This window comes from Rhinolophus ferrumequinum, chromosome X (assembly GCF_004115265.2).
Source record: "Rhinolophus ferrumequinum isolate MPI-CBG mRhiFer1 chromosome X, mRhiFer1_v1.p, whole genome shotgun sequence".
NCBI lineage: Eukaryota > Metazoa > Chordata > Mammalia > Chiroptera > Rhinolophidae > Rhinolophus > Rhinolophus ferrumequinum.
Window position 1 is genome coordinate 119,151,951 of NC_046284.1, and position 13,869 is coordinate 119,165,819.

Below are 13,869 nucleotides of genomic sequence, written 5' to 3' on the forward strand. Positions count from 1 at the left end.
AGGTCAATTGTGTAATTTGCCAGGATTGTCTACAGGATAGCATTTTACACAGTTTTCATGCGAAAGGCCTTCCTTGAATGTTGTTTGTCCATCTGTCCTATCATTTGGAGGCATATCCTTTGCAGATCTTATATTGAAGGACAAGATCTAATAGTTTAATTCTACTGCACATTAGAAGAGAAAATGCTCAAAAACTGGCTGTCGCTCCTTATGCCACTAGGAAATCTACTGTCTCCAGTTCATGGTTCCTTCACTTGTCACAATAAATTCTAGTTAATTGCCCTCAACTGACTTTAGTGAAAGAGAATTACGTAACATCTATAGAGCTTTTTAATCTTATAAACATGTTCCCAATAATCCAATTTGTACATTCAAATGCAAGATTAATGACATTACTAATTTTTGATTTTTCATTTTTATTAATACTTGTGATTATAGATGTTAATGAATTTCTTATTAACAAATAGATATATATTTAATTTTACAATATTTTTCATGTTTTTCTTTCTGAAACTACCTTTAACACATCATTTAAAATCTTAAATTGGGGCCTTTTCCCAGCAGCCTATTTTTATTATCAGCAAAAGTCCAAAGATTCATTTTTTTCAAGCCTTCATGGCAAAGAAGTTATCTGTATTTCATTTATTTTAGTCATTTTGAAAAAATTCATGAAAGTTATTAAACATACACTTTTTTATAAATAAGAAGGAAAAGAATGTTCACTCCTGGCCAATTTGTTAGACAAAGGATGTTAGAAGCTGGTGTGCAGCCTCTCTAAAGGGTGTCCATGTTTCATAATGTTTTATACATAATGTTTTACGGCAAGATGACAGTTGTTATGCAAGGCCATGAAATCCCAAATGTAATTAGGATCTTGTAATGAGCCACATTATGTAGGGAAATGCTTCTGACCCATTGTGAACGAGAAAAAAGTGTACAAAATTGAAAAACTCAATTAAGTTTCATTATGGACTAATTATCTTCCAAGTTCCATTGTTGTTTTAATACTTCAAGCTGAACTGGAGAAGGTGAACATTGGACTACCCTCAGAGATGATTGAAAACTAATTTGGAGAAAAGTGAAGTTTCAGTCAGGATAGTTAGTGGGTGTTTCATAAAGAGATGAATAAAACCTGGTCAATAGTCCCGACACAGTGGGATATCGAGGCAGAAAAGTCTGCGCTTGGCGCCATATGCAAGAAGTTAAGTGGTGCTGGCGCAAGACCAACATTAGCAATGCAATAATGATGTACTCCAAGGCACCCCACTTACTCCAGCCCCCAAAAGAAAATGGTTGATGTTGCTTTCTTGGCATTTTTAATCAACTCCTCAATTATTACCCTGGCAACAGTAATAATATAAAGTTAAGCCTAAACAGTAATAGTTGTTAGTATTCATGAAAGTAGATTGTCCTTGTGTAAAGCCATCCAATGAAATTTTACTACTTCATAAACATTTTCTTTTAATATTCAAGGAAAAAATTAGTGACCTCTTCAAAATAATCAGGATAGTCAGGGTCCCATTTTTGTCTGGAAAATGTTCCTGAAACGTTAAGTCTTTTTTGTTGGGTTAAGACTTTGGATTGGAGGCCAAGTTGTAGTTTGCAGCAATTCCAGACATCTGCTTTATGATGTTGCTGAAAGCATTCCCCCACCACATTAAACCCAGCTTTTGGGTTGTACAGTGATGTAAAGTTTATTGAAACATTTTTACGTTTGCTTTCTTTGACCACAATAGTCATTTTACTGTAACATATGCAATTAAATGGGAACACTGTAAACACAGTGACATTGATCGGATTATCATTGATTCTACTGAATGCTGTTATTGTTTTCATTCCTAGATCTTTGTTGACAAATCTAGGAATACCAGTGGATTATCCTAGGTGATAGAAAAGCTCATTGTTTTTGTTTCATTACTATTGTAATATTATTAAATATCTAAAGTGAGTTACAGGATTCTTGAGGCCCAGAGCTCAGAGTTCAAAATAACCCTTCTTTGATTGAATCACAATCTACTATTTGGCTGTGGCACTATCCAGAAGTATTGAGTTTATTACAGCCATGTTCAAGGAGAAGGTAAGGTGAGAAATTACCGAAAGTGATATGTACAGATGGGGTACAGAGAGCCCCATGTTACTGAACGATTTGTGGATGCTTTCCTGGGTCTCATAGAAGTGAGAATTTGTAGGAATTTGTAAGAGTTGGGGAAATTGGGGTAGGGTGGGGGGTGGTTGGTGCCTTAGTTGCTCTGCTCTATCTCCAAACATGAACACACACACACACATACAACCTCTTCTGTGAGTCTCACATTATTTCCTTGCTTTATGCTGGCTTTGTCATCTGGCAGCCCTCCTGGTGAAAATGTTTCCGGGTGGAAATGTAAAGAGGTGACAGAAAATTCACAAAGTCATATATACTTTAAAGACTCACGGAAGTGTGCCTGAAAATACTGTGCATCCAAGATACAAATATTATGAGGTGAATTTTCACAATTGACAAAATACTTTTAAGTTCTTATCAACTGTGAGACTACTACGAACAATGTTTAACTCAAAAGTTGGAGAAAGTATTTAGTAGGATTCAAAGACAGACTTAATGCGGTGTGAATACCTTGAAATGTTATGCAAATATTTGTGGGTTGGTATGGATATGCATATGTGAACTTCTTTCTACAGAAATGTTTTATTGGATCCTCAAAGAGGTGAGAGGAAAGAAAGATTAAGGGACTGCTTGAGAGTGTGGTAAGGTATAAGTTGCCTCGAGATCAAAAGAACTAACCCTTTGACTTGCAAATCCACTGAAAGGGAAGGAGGGGAAAGTGAGTTTAGAGCCCCTCCGGAAGTGGAGGGCCCGCCCTCTACCAAGAACTGGTGAAGGAAATTCACCAGAGTCAGGAAACTTCATGACAGCCCAGTCACCAGGGAGCTGAGGAAAGGTTCTATTAGAGTGGAGATTGATGGGTAAGAGAAGAGAGTTGAGCCCAATACCAAAGAGATGTTTTCAGCATCAGCCAGCTGCAAAACAAAACAGGCTTCCTGCATGTTCTTCCAAGCATCATAAATTCTCAGCCTGCTCCCCAACCCACATCCTGCAGAATGCAGCCAGAGTAGCAGCCCCACTCTACTCTGAAACCAGCCATACTAGTGATGCAGCTGGTCAAAATCCCTGTTGATGCTTTTCTAAGACCCACGCTGGGTCCTGAGCTGCCCGTGGGTGCCACTGCTCCAGGGTTCTCTTTGGAATATGTCTCCTAAATCGGATAACTACAGTCATACTAATAACTGGATCACAAACAACACGAATGATCATTTTCTTAGCTCCCCTGTCTGAAGTTGGCTTGGAATTGGCCAGTCTCTGCTGGCCTCACTCCTTCACTTACTGGGCATTGTCTGGGCAGTAGAGCTGTTTCCTGTGTCTCTTATCCTGTTGGGAATGTTCTCCCCACGGCAATGGCAGAGGCACAAGGGGCCAACGGGAGCTCTCAAGATCTTGTAATGCCTACTCTTACAACTGGCACCTTGTCATTTTGGCCTCATCCTATTGGCTAAAGCAAGTCACATGGCCATTCAAAGCCATGTGATAAGGGAATATATCCCATCTCCTTAGAGGGAGCAACTGCCAAGTCACTTAGACCTGGATCCAGGTTGGGATGATGAAGTAGAGGCAAAAATGAAATCTACTGTGTCTACACTAGTTCAGTCAACTTCTCGTACATAATCAGGTCTCTTCTCACCTTCTGTGAGTCTCAGAATTGATGAGACCCCAAAATTTAATGATTATCATAATGAGAATGGAAGTGAGGGTGTAGGGGGAAGAATCAGTGGTTACTTCGCTGCTTTCTTCTCATCCTCTACAGCACCTAATAACGTATCATGCACATAATCCATGCTTCAGATCCCGGATAGAACCACCTTTGCTGCTCCTATAGAGACTGAACAGAATTTGCAATATAAGAATTTTAAGTGGTTTTTCCATGTAGAGCACACATACGAATATATAATAATGAGTACAGGTTGACCTCCTACTGGAGGCTGGACACCAAGCACTCAAGTTTATTGGTTGCCTCCCTAAGTGACAAAGCACTCCACTTATGGTTCAAAGCACCTAAAATTATGCCCACGTTGCCCATGCTTGCGCCAAAGAACTGCACCATGTCTGCTTTGCGTTGTAGGTCTGTGTAACTCGGCTGATAGCTGGATGATCGTACCCAACATCAAGCAGAACCACTACACTGTGCACGGTCTGCAGAGCGGTACCAAGTACATCTTCGTCGTCAAGGCCATCAACCAGGCCGGCAGCCGCAGCAGCGAGCCCGGAAAGTTAAAGACAAACAGTGAGTGCTGTGAGCTCAGCACAGCCGTCGTCTCTCATCTGCTCTCCTTTCAGCTGCCTCTGTCCCCCTTTCCTTTCCTGTCCTCTGTCAGACATCGCCGACAACCTCAAAAAAGCAAATACAAACCAGTGGAGAGTAGTGGATTTTGTATCAGATACCTCTGGGTTCCAAAACTGACTCTACCCCTGAAGGACCGGGAGACCATTAACCTCTCTGCACTTCAGACTTCTCATTTTTAGAATAAATAATCCTGGAGGAGTTCTTGTGAGAATTATAATATATGAAATCTAACACATGCTTGGGGCTCTGTAAATGGCAGATAATATTGTTTTCTGTAGCAGATTAGCAAATGAATAACTCTTTCTTCAGTTCTTTATTTTACTCCTGACATCTGCCTAGGTCTGTGGTTCTCAATTGTGGGTGATTCTGCCCCCTGGAGGCCATTTAGCAGTGTCTGGAGACATTTCGGGTCGTCACGACTGAGGTGGATGCTACTGGCAGCTAGTGGGTGGAGGCCAGGCATGATGGGAAACATCCCACAGTACGCAGGACAGCCCCACAACAAAGAATGATCTGGTTTATACACGCGTCTTGTAACACTGTCGTCTCTCTCTGTCTCTTCCCACATGTGTTTTGTTTTATCCTCTTTTTTCTTTACATCTTTTTGATCTAGAAATATCATGTTCTATAACACAGCATTTCTTTGCATAAGACCTCCCAAGAGAAAGCAAATTGGAGTGTGTCAGTATGGTGCCTTGTTATAAGGATAGCCAGCCAGTCAGCGGGAACAATTAACTGTTTTTCAGGAGGACTCTCATTTAACTCAAATCCTTTACTTGACTCCTGATATACTTGTTTAAGACACATACTTTTAATCATTATGCTGATTTCTCCTTTCAGTGTTTCTGCTGGTAAAGAAGAAAACGTTTTTGGAGATTAAGTAGGAAAAATATGAATAAACGCATACACTGAAGTCAACTCTGTAGCATATAGCTTTGTGACATGTCATGACTGTTTTTAAAAATATGATTCTGAATATATGTTGTTGGTCATGTTAAAATCAACATCCTTTTCCTCTTCCTCTTTTTGTTTTATAAACTTGTTTCCAGGCCAACCATTTAAACTGGACCCCAAATCTGCACATCGAAAGCTAAAGGTGTCCCATGATAACTTGACAGTAGAACGTGATGAGTCATCATCCAAAAAGAGTCACACACCTGAACGCTTCACCAGCCAAGGGAGCTATGGCGTAGCTGGAAACGTGTTCATTGATAGTGGCCGGCATTACTGGGAAGTGGTCATAAGTGGAAGCACATGGTAGGCAATTATATCTATTGTCCCAATTATAGAAAGGCACCTCTCATTCTGTACTTTGTCAAAGCATCAACCCATACCAGGGTCCATCTTGAAGAACAGTATGCAGAAAAGCTTTATCAGTCAGCTCTTGCTATAGTAATGCTGCATAACAAACACCCCAAAACTCAGTGGCTTCAAACAACAGTCATTATTGCTCACCAAACAAGCCCAATTATGCAAGCACACCTCAAGGCTCTGCTTGCATCATGTCTACTAACTTCTCATTGGCTAGTCCCATGGCCAAACCCAAAGCCAATGGTGCGGGGAAGTATATTCCACCCACAGAGGTGAAAGGAGGGGGTGAATATTGGCCAAGCAGTCATCTAATCTACCATTCAGTCAATAAGAAAAATAACTTTTTTTAAGTCCACCCATTTTTTATTCATGGCAAGAATTGCAGCTAAGATGATAAGAGTCCTGGTCCCCGGGAGAGCTAGTATGCTAACACGACTCTTTCATGCCTTAAAACACAGGGCAGCCAACCCCAGCTCTTGGGCCAAACCTGGTGGGCTGTCTGTTTTTGTGAGGGTTTATGGGACAGAGCGACACCCATTCTTTTCCATCTTGTCTATAGGTGCCTTTGAGCCACACAGCAGAGCTGAGCAGTTAAGACAGAACCCAATGATCCACAAAGCTGAAATATTAACTCTGTGGCCCTTTAAGAAAAAGTTGGCTGATACCTACTCTAAAATATTACTCGTCATCATTTAAAAAAAACTAGTTTCTGTTGCCTGTATGTTTTGTGATTCTAGACTGGGCCAATTGCTGCCAGTGGCTGAGAGCAAAGGGCGGGGGTGAAGGAGTGATCAGACTGGGAATCACTTCCAAAGGTCTGGTAGATCCAGTCCAGTGGCTTCAGCCCAGTGAGTTCTCTAAGCCTAAGCACTAAGGTCAGGGTGCGGTCTACATTGCAATCAGTTTACCTTGCCAAGTTAACCTCATAAAACTGATCTTGCCTATTTCACAGCCACGAGCTGCACCCCTTGCTCTGGCCACCTATCTCACAAATACCTGTTTGCTGTTGCTCCAAATGGGAGCTATTTTGTTTTCATTTAACCAGCCCTCATCTAGCCACAACTATGTGCCAGGCACTAGTCTAAGTATTTTACAAATGTTAACTCATTTATTCATCCGAGCAACCCTACAAAGGTGGGTGCTAGTATCCCATTTTACAGAGGGGATGGCTGAAGCACACACCCAAGGTCACAAGGTCACAAAGCTCATAGGTACGTAGCGGAGTTAGGAACTCTGCAATCAGGGTTCAAACTCTTAACCAAGGGTCCGCAGACATTGTCTGTAAAGGGCCAGAGAGCCAATATTTCTGGTTTTGCAGGCCAGGTGATTTTTGTTGCCACTACTCAACTCTACTTATAGTAGGAAAGCAGCCATAGACCATACATACATCCGTGAATGGGTGCGGCTGTGCTCCAACAAAACTTCATTTATAAAAATAAGCAGAGGGCCAGATTTGGCCTGTGGGTTATAGTTTGCTGATCCTTGCTCTTAACCACCATGCTATATTTTCAAAACATTATAATTGCTCTTAGGGCTTACAGGGGTGTACTTAATGATAGCTTAATCCTTGCTTTTAAAAAAAACACCTCAAAACTGTATAACCTGAAGATGATGAATGTTGTAACAGTGTTCCTTTTGAGATAAGGATGCTAAAACACTTATTTATTTAAAAAAAAATGTTTCAATTCAAATTTATGTTAACTACTACATTGCACCTACATTTCTTTTAGTATTGGTACAAGTCAACTGAAATCTCAGAAGTGAAATTACAAGTTTGGGTATCTCATTTCTCCCAACAGTGGTACCTATATTGGCCAACCAAGTAGGCTTTCTTCTGTTGTGATCCTCACATTTTCTTTGCCAGAACCTTTCCCTGTTCCAAAATCCTGTTGGAGGATGGAGAACAAATGCTTCCACCCTACTTGGCTCTGGGCCATACTGGCATTTACAGTTTTTAGCTACACTGGGGCAAGATAAAAGCCCAAAGGAAAATACAATTAATTTTTGCAGGTGCAAAAGAGCAAACATTTCTAGTTAATTAACATGTTATATTAATCTGGGATGGAATCCAGTGTCTAAATAATTACAAGCCCATTAATAATTATTTATGATAAATGATACCTGATCGTTATGATCTCATTCCCATTGATGAATGGTGCGGGAAATTCCACCAGACCAGTTATATAAACACAGATCAACATTACCTTGAAAACACCCTCCAGATGTCAAAACCAACCCAGGAGGGGGGAAATTTTTTAAATTAATTGCCACACTTTGGATTTTTATAAACCTGATTTTGTCAATTTCAGAAAAATTCTCATGTAGAACATAGCTTAATATTTCCTGGGAGGTGTTACCGAGGAAGGAGTGACCCATATGATCAAATGACTGCGACGCTTTGATTTGCAACAGCTAATGACAACATGTATTTTCTCATGAAATATAGTCTTGACTTTAAATTAACATGTATGTTATGATCCATGCAATGGGCATGTTAACATTGCTCAGAGGAACACAATTTTTGTACTCTTTTAATTCTCTGAGACTCACTGCGTAACTTAATGGAACATTACCTTCTGCCTGCACCTTTCAAGTTCAATAGAAACATGTGCGTAGTTTTACAGATTAATGATAATATAATGGTATTTTCCCTTGCTTAATGGACTATGCACGTAGTTATTTTCTTACTCTCTAATGCTGTTAATGTGCACTTGGTATTTTATAAAATTGTGTTAACTAAACATGGGTTCACCCAGAGATTACTGGGCCAGAAGTCAAGGGGAAGGGGGCGAGATCCTGGATTTTGCTCCTAATTTTAACCTTCTCTGTGTTTTCCCATTTGCTAAATGAAGTCAGTCATACCTGCAGCAGCTACTTCTTAGGGGCTTCAGTTAAGGTTCAAATGGGAAATAAACGTCAAAGTTCTTTAATAAAAAATAAAAGTGGTGTGCAGCAGCAAAAAGGAAACAATACAGACATACAGCTATTTTGTGATGCAAACGCAGGTTCCAAATTATCTACCAGGGCATAGAGAACATCTATGGGGAAAATACTTCAAATCGCAAAAAAGAAAACCCTTTCCAAAATGTCTCAGTTAGGGTTCGGCAGAAAACCAGAAGTCACTCTAGGTACTCCAAGGAGGAAAAGAACCAGAGGCTCACTGGAGCCCAGGAAAGGCTGAGAGCACAAGTCAGGGAGGCAACTGCCCCAGTCCACGAACCCTTGATTAGCTGTGGGTGCTGGAAGGCTACCCACAGCCCAGAGGCAAGTGTGCCCAGGAGCTCACCCAGAAGCTTCCACAAACCTCACCACTGCTGTGTGCTGTCTGGAAAAGAGTGTTTCCCCTCCCCATAGAACTTCTGGATCTTGCATGAGGGCATCACAATGGCAGAACCTGACCCAGACTCCTAATGCAAAGAAGATTCTGGAAAATGCAGCCCCAGATTTTCCCTGTGATGTAAGGCAGGATTTATGAGAGGGAAGAGGGGAGGCTGAATTGATGGCAGACAGATTGCCACACTGGGCTTAGTGGATTATCAATTCCATTCTCTTTTAATTCAATGATGACATGTTATATTCATTTTTTAAAACACAAAACTCTTAAAGTAATTATATTTTAAACCCAACATGTGATTTTTAAAAGAATCACATTTTATCAAAGACCAATGAAGTTTTTCTCTCTGAATTCAGTAAGGTACCATATGTCAATATCTAGTTATACTAGTTTCTGCGATAACATTAAAAGTTGAATCATTCACTCTTTATTCAGAATGATGGGTTTTGCTTATCTAAATAAACTGAAATACTATACTATAAATATTGTGGAGGCATACTTTAGTGAGGTGAAAAGAGATTAAGAAACTTAGAACACTGTAGAAAGAATTCTTAACATTTTTTTGAGCAGTGAGAGGACACTGGAATAACGTTAGAATAACCAGGATATCCATCTGCTCAAAGACATGGAGAACTTTTAAAAATGTAGTAGGAAATATCATCAGAAGGGCTCTTGGCCGTGATGAATTACACAAATTCTGGTGAGGGAAGGCATTAGAGGGTGTTGTTTCAGTTTGTGGCCTTTTGAGTCATCCTAGGTTTAAATTCTGATTCTGTTACTTATTAGTAATGTGTCATTGGGCAAGTATAATAAAATAACAGTTACAGAATATTCTATGCCAGGCCTCGTGCCCAGAATTTTACATGTATTCTTTCCTTTACTCCTCAAAGATGGAGTCTGTCGTTATCTCTGTGGTATAGATGAAGAAAACAGGCTGAGGGATGACAAGGAACTTGCCCCATAAATGAAAATTATTCTCCAAGTTTGCCTTTTGCAAAGTAGAGAATGACAGACATGGCGTCGGCTGAAAAATTCAAAGGTCAAAAGAAAAAGTCTAAGATGGTGCTGTTCATGTAGCCATGGGCCACAGGCAGCCATTTAAATAATTTAACTTAATTAAAATTCAATAAATTTAAAATTCAGTGTCTTATTCTCAGCAGCCACAGTTCAAGTGCCCAGTAGCCACATGTGGCTCATAGCTACCATATTGAACAGAGAAGAACATTTAGAAAGTTCTACTGGACAGCACTGGTCTAGAGAATTCATTGTGTGGGTCTTCATGAGGGTAAAAGAGGCAGCAAAACATGAAGTTCAGATTCTCTTCTAATTGTCAGAACTGTAAAAACGAATGTGGGTAAATACAATAGCTCCTTTCCCGAAAATAAGACCTACCCTGAAAATAAGCCCCAGTTAAGATCATCAGCCAGACAGGCACATTTAGTAGGTTATGACGATGTTCCAGAAGAAAATGACATGACTGTATTTGAATAAATGTAGATTGTTGTACATGAAAAAATAAGACATCTCCTGAAAATACGCCCTAATGCATCTTTGGGAGCAAAAATTAATATAAGACCCAGTCTTATTTAGGGGGAAATAATGGTATAAGACCCGGTGTTATTTTTGGGGAAACATGGTGTATGTTTAGAAGGCAAGAAGATGAGGAACACGTGTCAGGGCTCTTGCCCAAGCTTTCACGGAAGGAGAATGAAGAAGGACAACAGAGGATCACATTCTCGTGACCCCTGAGGACCAGAGAAAAGATTTCACATACATGTACGAAGTGCTCACTGTTTTCGTTGTTGCTATTTTGTTTCTGCAGGTATGCCATTGGCCTTGCTTACAAATCAGCCCCGAAGCACGAGTGGATTGGGAAGAACTCTGCTTCCTGGGCACTGTGCCGCTGTCACAATAACTGGGTGGTGAGACACAACAGCAAGGAAATCCCCATCGAGCCAGCCCCCCACCTCCGGCGCGTCGGCATCCTGCTGGACTATGATAACGGCTCCATCGCTTTCTACGATGCTTTGAACTCCATGCACCTCTACACCTTCGACATCACATTCTCGCAGCCTGTGTGCCCCACCTTCACCGTGTGGAACAAATGTTTGACCATTATAACTGGTCTTCCCATCCCAGACCATCTGGACTGCACAGAGCAGCTGCCGTGAGCACCTGGCCATGTGGAGCTACTTTCTGGGGAATAGAAAGGGTCATGGCCACCATTTAGGGGACAGAGAAAGCACAAGCTTCCAGAGTGTGATTAAATCTCGCCAAAAAAGTGTCCAGAAATCAGCTAAGATAGGACTCAAACGGGCGATTTCCCCGCTCTCCCTTTTACTGTGGTTTGTGTTAAGTACAGACTTTAATAATTTCTTCAATTTTTTGTATTTACAGGAAAATTTATAGATTATTTATGAAAGAAACATAACCAGGATTACACCTCTTAGGAATTTTTTGGTATTGCACAATAAGAGGCCCATACAGTTAGCAGCCTTTGTTTCTTCACAATCTGTAACAGTGCAAACAGAATATATACAACTACTTTAAAAATAAAACATAGCTTTGAACCTCGTAGGGAAGTAAGTGGGCTTTCTTACTCTGGTTTATTTTGAGGTGTTTTAACTGTGATGTCACAAGCTTTTATTGGATCAACTCAAATGGAGAGCGAAAAAGAATGGAAAGAATTGACTTTGGAGCTTGGAATCTGCCATGGCTAAATCTTTAATTCCCTCTGATGGCTAGTGGGATACTGTTGGAAAGAAAGGTTCTGAAACCTTTGGCCATATTTTACCCTGCTTTTCCCAGGATGAAGGATTCTGGGAGAACATTAAGAATGAGATTGCAATTGAAAATAGTCACTTTGAATCCTACTGGTTATTCCAAAATTCAAGTTGATTTGTGTTTTATCAGAAGTAGGATTCTATTTCCTAATATAAATCTTTCATTCTTCTTTTTAATAGTTTCTTTCTTCCCCCCACCCAAATCATTTTTCTTTTGTCACTGGTGCTGAGGAAATAAACATTTTCTGTCACAAATGACAGCATCACTATGGATTGATTTTGCTCTCCAGGACATCAACACATGGCCCCAACTGCCACTACCATGTCCAAATATAAGACCCGAAAAACCCTTAATATTTATGAGTTGATAATAACAAGGGACGTTGCATTGCATAAAGTACTATTCACTAGTATACATGTCTCAAAAGTTATTATAAACAGACCTTTATTAAACACATCTTGAAAGATGTAGAAGTCCCTCTGTATATTCTAGAATAGTTTACCATAGAGTTGTAAGACAAAAAAAGAAAAAAATCAAACTTGCTGTTCTCACGTTGGAACCTGCCAATAGAACCTGCTAATAGAATATCAGATGAGATTCTTGGCATGCTGATCTGACACGTCGGAATGGTCCATGAAGTAAGGCTTTCTCAAGCAGTCCTTGGACCGGGCATCTGGCATGGGTTCTACCTTGACGAAGGGCATGACATCTATAAATCATTTCATTTGCTACAATATTTCTCTGGGCTACTAGGTTGGCCATTTTGACTGAATGGACTGGTGGGTTTAGGCATTGTTTTTTAGTGATTTTGTTGTTAACCAGATCAACCAATTGTTCCCCTGAAATCCGTCCATGGACTCACATCACATTATATGATTTTGAGTCTAGACTTCATGGGTGGTTTCCCAGTGCTTCTGTCCTCTTCACTGGCAGATGCTTTCCTGTTTCTTAACAGATAGAGTCTATATATTTACTATATTATTTATACCCAGATGAATATTTTGATAGCTACTTAGGACAATTTCACATCTAAAAGATGGACACCTCAATGGGGAAAAAAAACATTCTCTGGAAACTTAATGGGATTTTTTTTTTTTACAATATAAAAACAATGTGTATTTGCCTTCCCTGAATAAACTGAAAGGGTTGTCTCAGTAATTTTTACATACTGTTTTTGGTAGCTGGGTAATGGATATTTTAATGCACTTTGTACATTAACAGGTTTTAAATAAAAGAGTCTAAAACTCAGCTTCTGAGTTTTTTTAAATCATGGTCTCCAGGTACCAATAAATGCTACAGTTTGCCTTATGATGTTAGTGTAAAGCATTTACCAGAAGGACAATATTTCTGTGAATATAATGTTTTTCAATATAAAGCAGTTACTACTCAAATTTTCACTGCAAGCTGTTTAGGTAATGTTTTGACTATTTTTATAAGGACGAGAGGGAGTATGTTATAATTTTGTTGTGGAAGTCTCACTCTTTGCTAACTTAAAAACACTGTGGATAGTAGCAGTTACTATGTCCATGTTGTCATATTTACAAGAAAATATGTATATGGTGAAAGACCACATTGTTTACTTTCATTAATGATGTAGAAAAGATTTTCATGTGGATTTTTTTGAAAGTGAAAAATATACACTATATACATTTGCTGCAGTACGATTCTTTGAATGGATTGGGGTCATGGTATTTTGTTTTTGAGGTCCTTACTTCACAGGAAGCATTGCGATTTGGGAGAGAAAGAGATGGCAGTGCCGATTAAAGTAATACAACAAAATTGATGCAGTGCCAACCACGGTGCCAACCAACATCACAGTTGTGTGAACAGTGCGGTCACCATCTTGAAATTCTTAGTACTTTTTGAACAAAGGGCCTGCATTTTCATTTTGCACTGGGCCTCACAGATTTCACAGCCAGCCCTCATAACAAAACTCAGAAATGGGGTACTTCTCTTCCTGGTGGATACAAATGAAGAAACCTGGATCCAGTGTCCAAAGTGGCTGGCCATACAATTCAAGTAGGAAGCTAAATGGATTTAGATGAG

At 39.8% G+C, this 13,869-nt stretch overlaps 1 protein-coding gene across 7 annotated transcripts in view; it reads left to right on the forward strand.

Moving 5' to 3' along the window:
- Positions 1-12,346, forward strand: part of MID1 (midline 1) — a 324,586-nt gene extending 312,240 nt beyond the window's left edge. For all 7 annotated transcript variants that reach the window (XM_033115987.1, XM_033116002.1, XM_033115995.1 and 4 more), the window contains exons 8-10: positions 4,173-4,334; positions 5,444-5,651; positions 10,862-12,346. In XM_033115987.1, coding sequence (XP_032971878.1) covers positions 4,173-4,334; positions 5,444-5,651; positions 10,862-11,210 — 719 coding nt within the window. In that variant the 3' untranslated portion in view covers positions 11,211-12,346. The remainder of the gene's footprint in view (positions 1-4,172; positions 4,335-5,443; positions 5,652-10,861) is intronic.
- Positions 12,347-13,869: the final 1,523 nt, after the last annotated feature.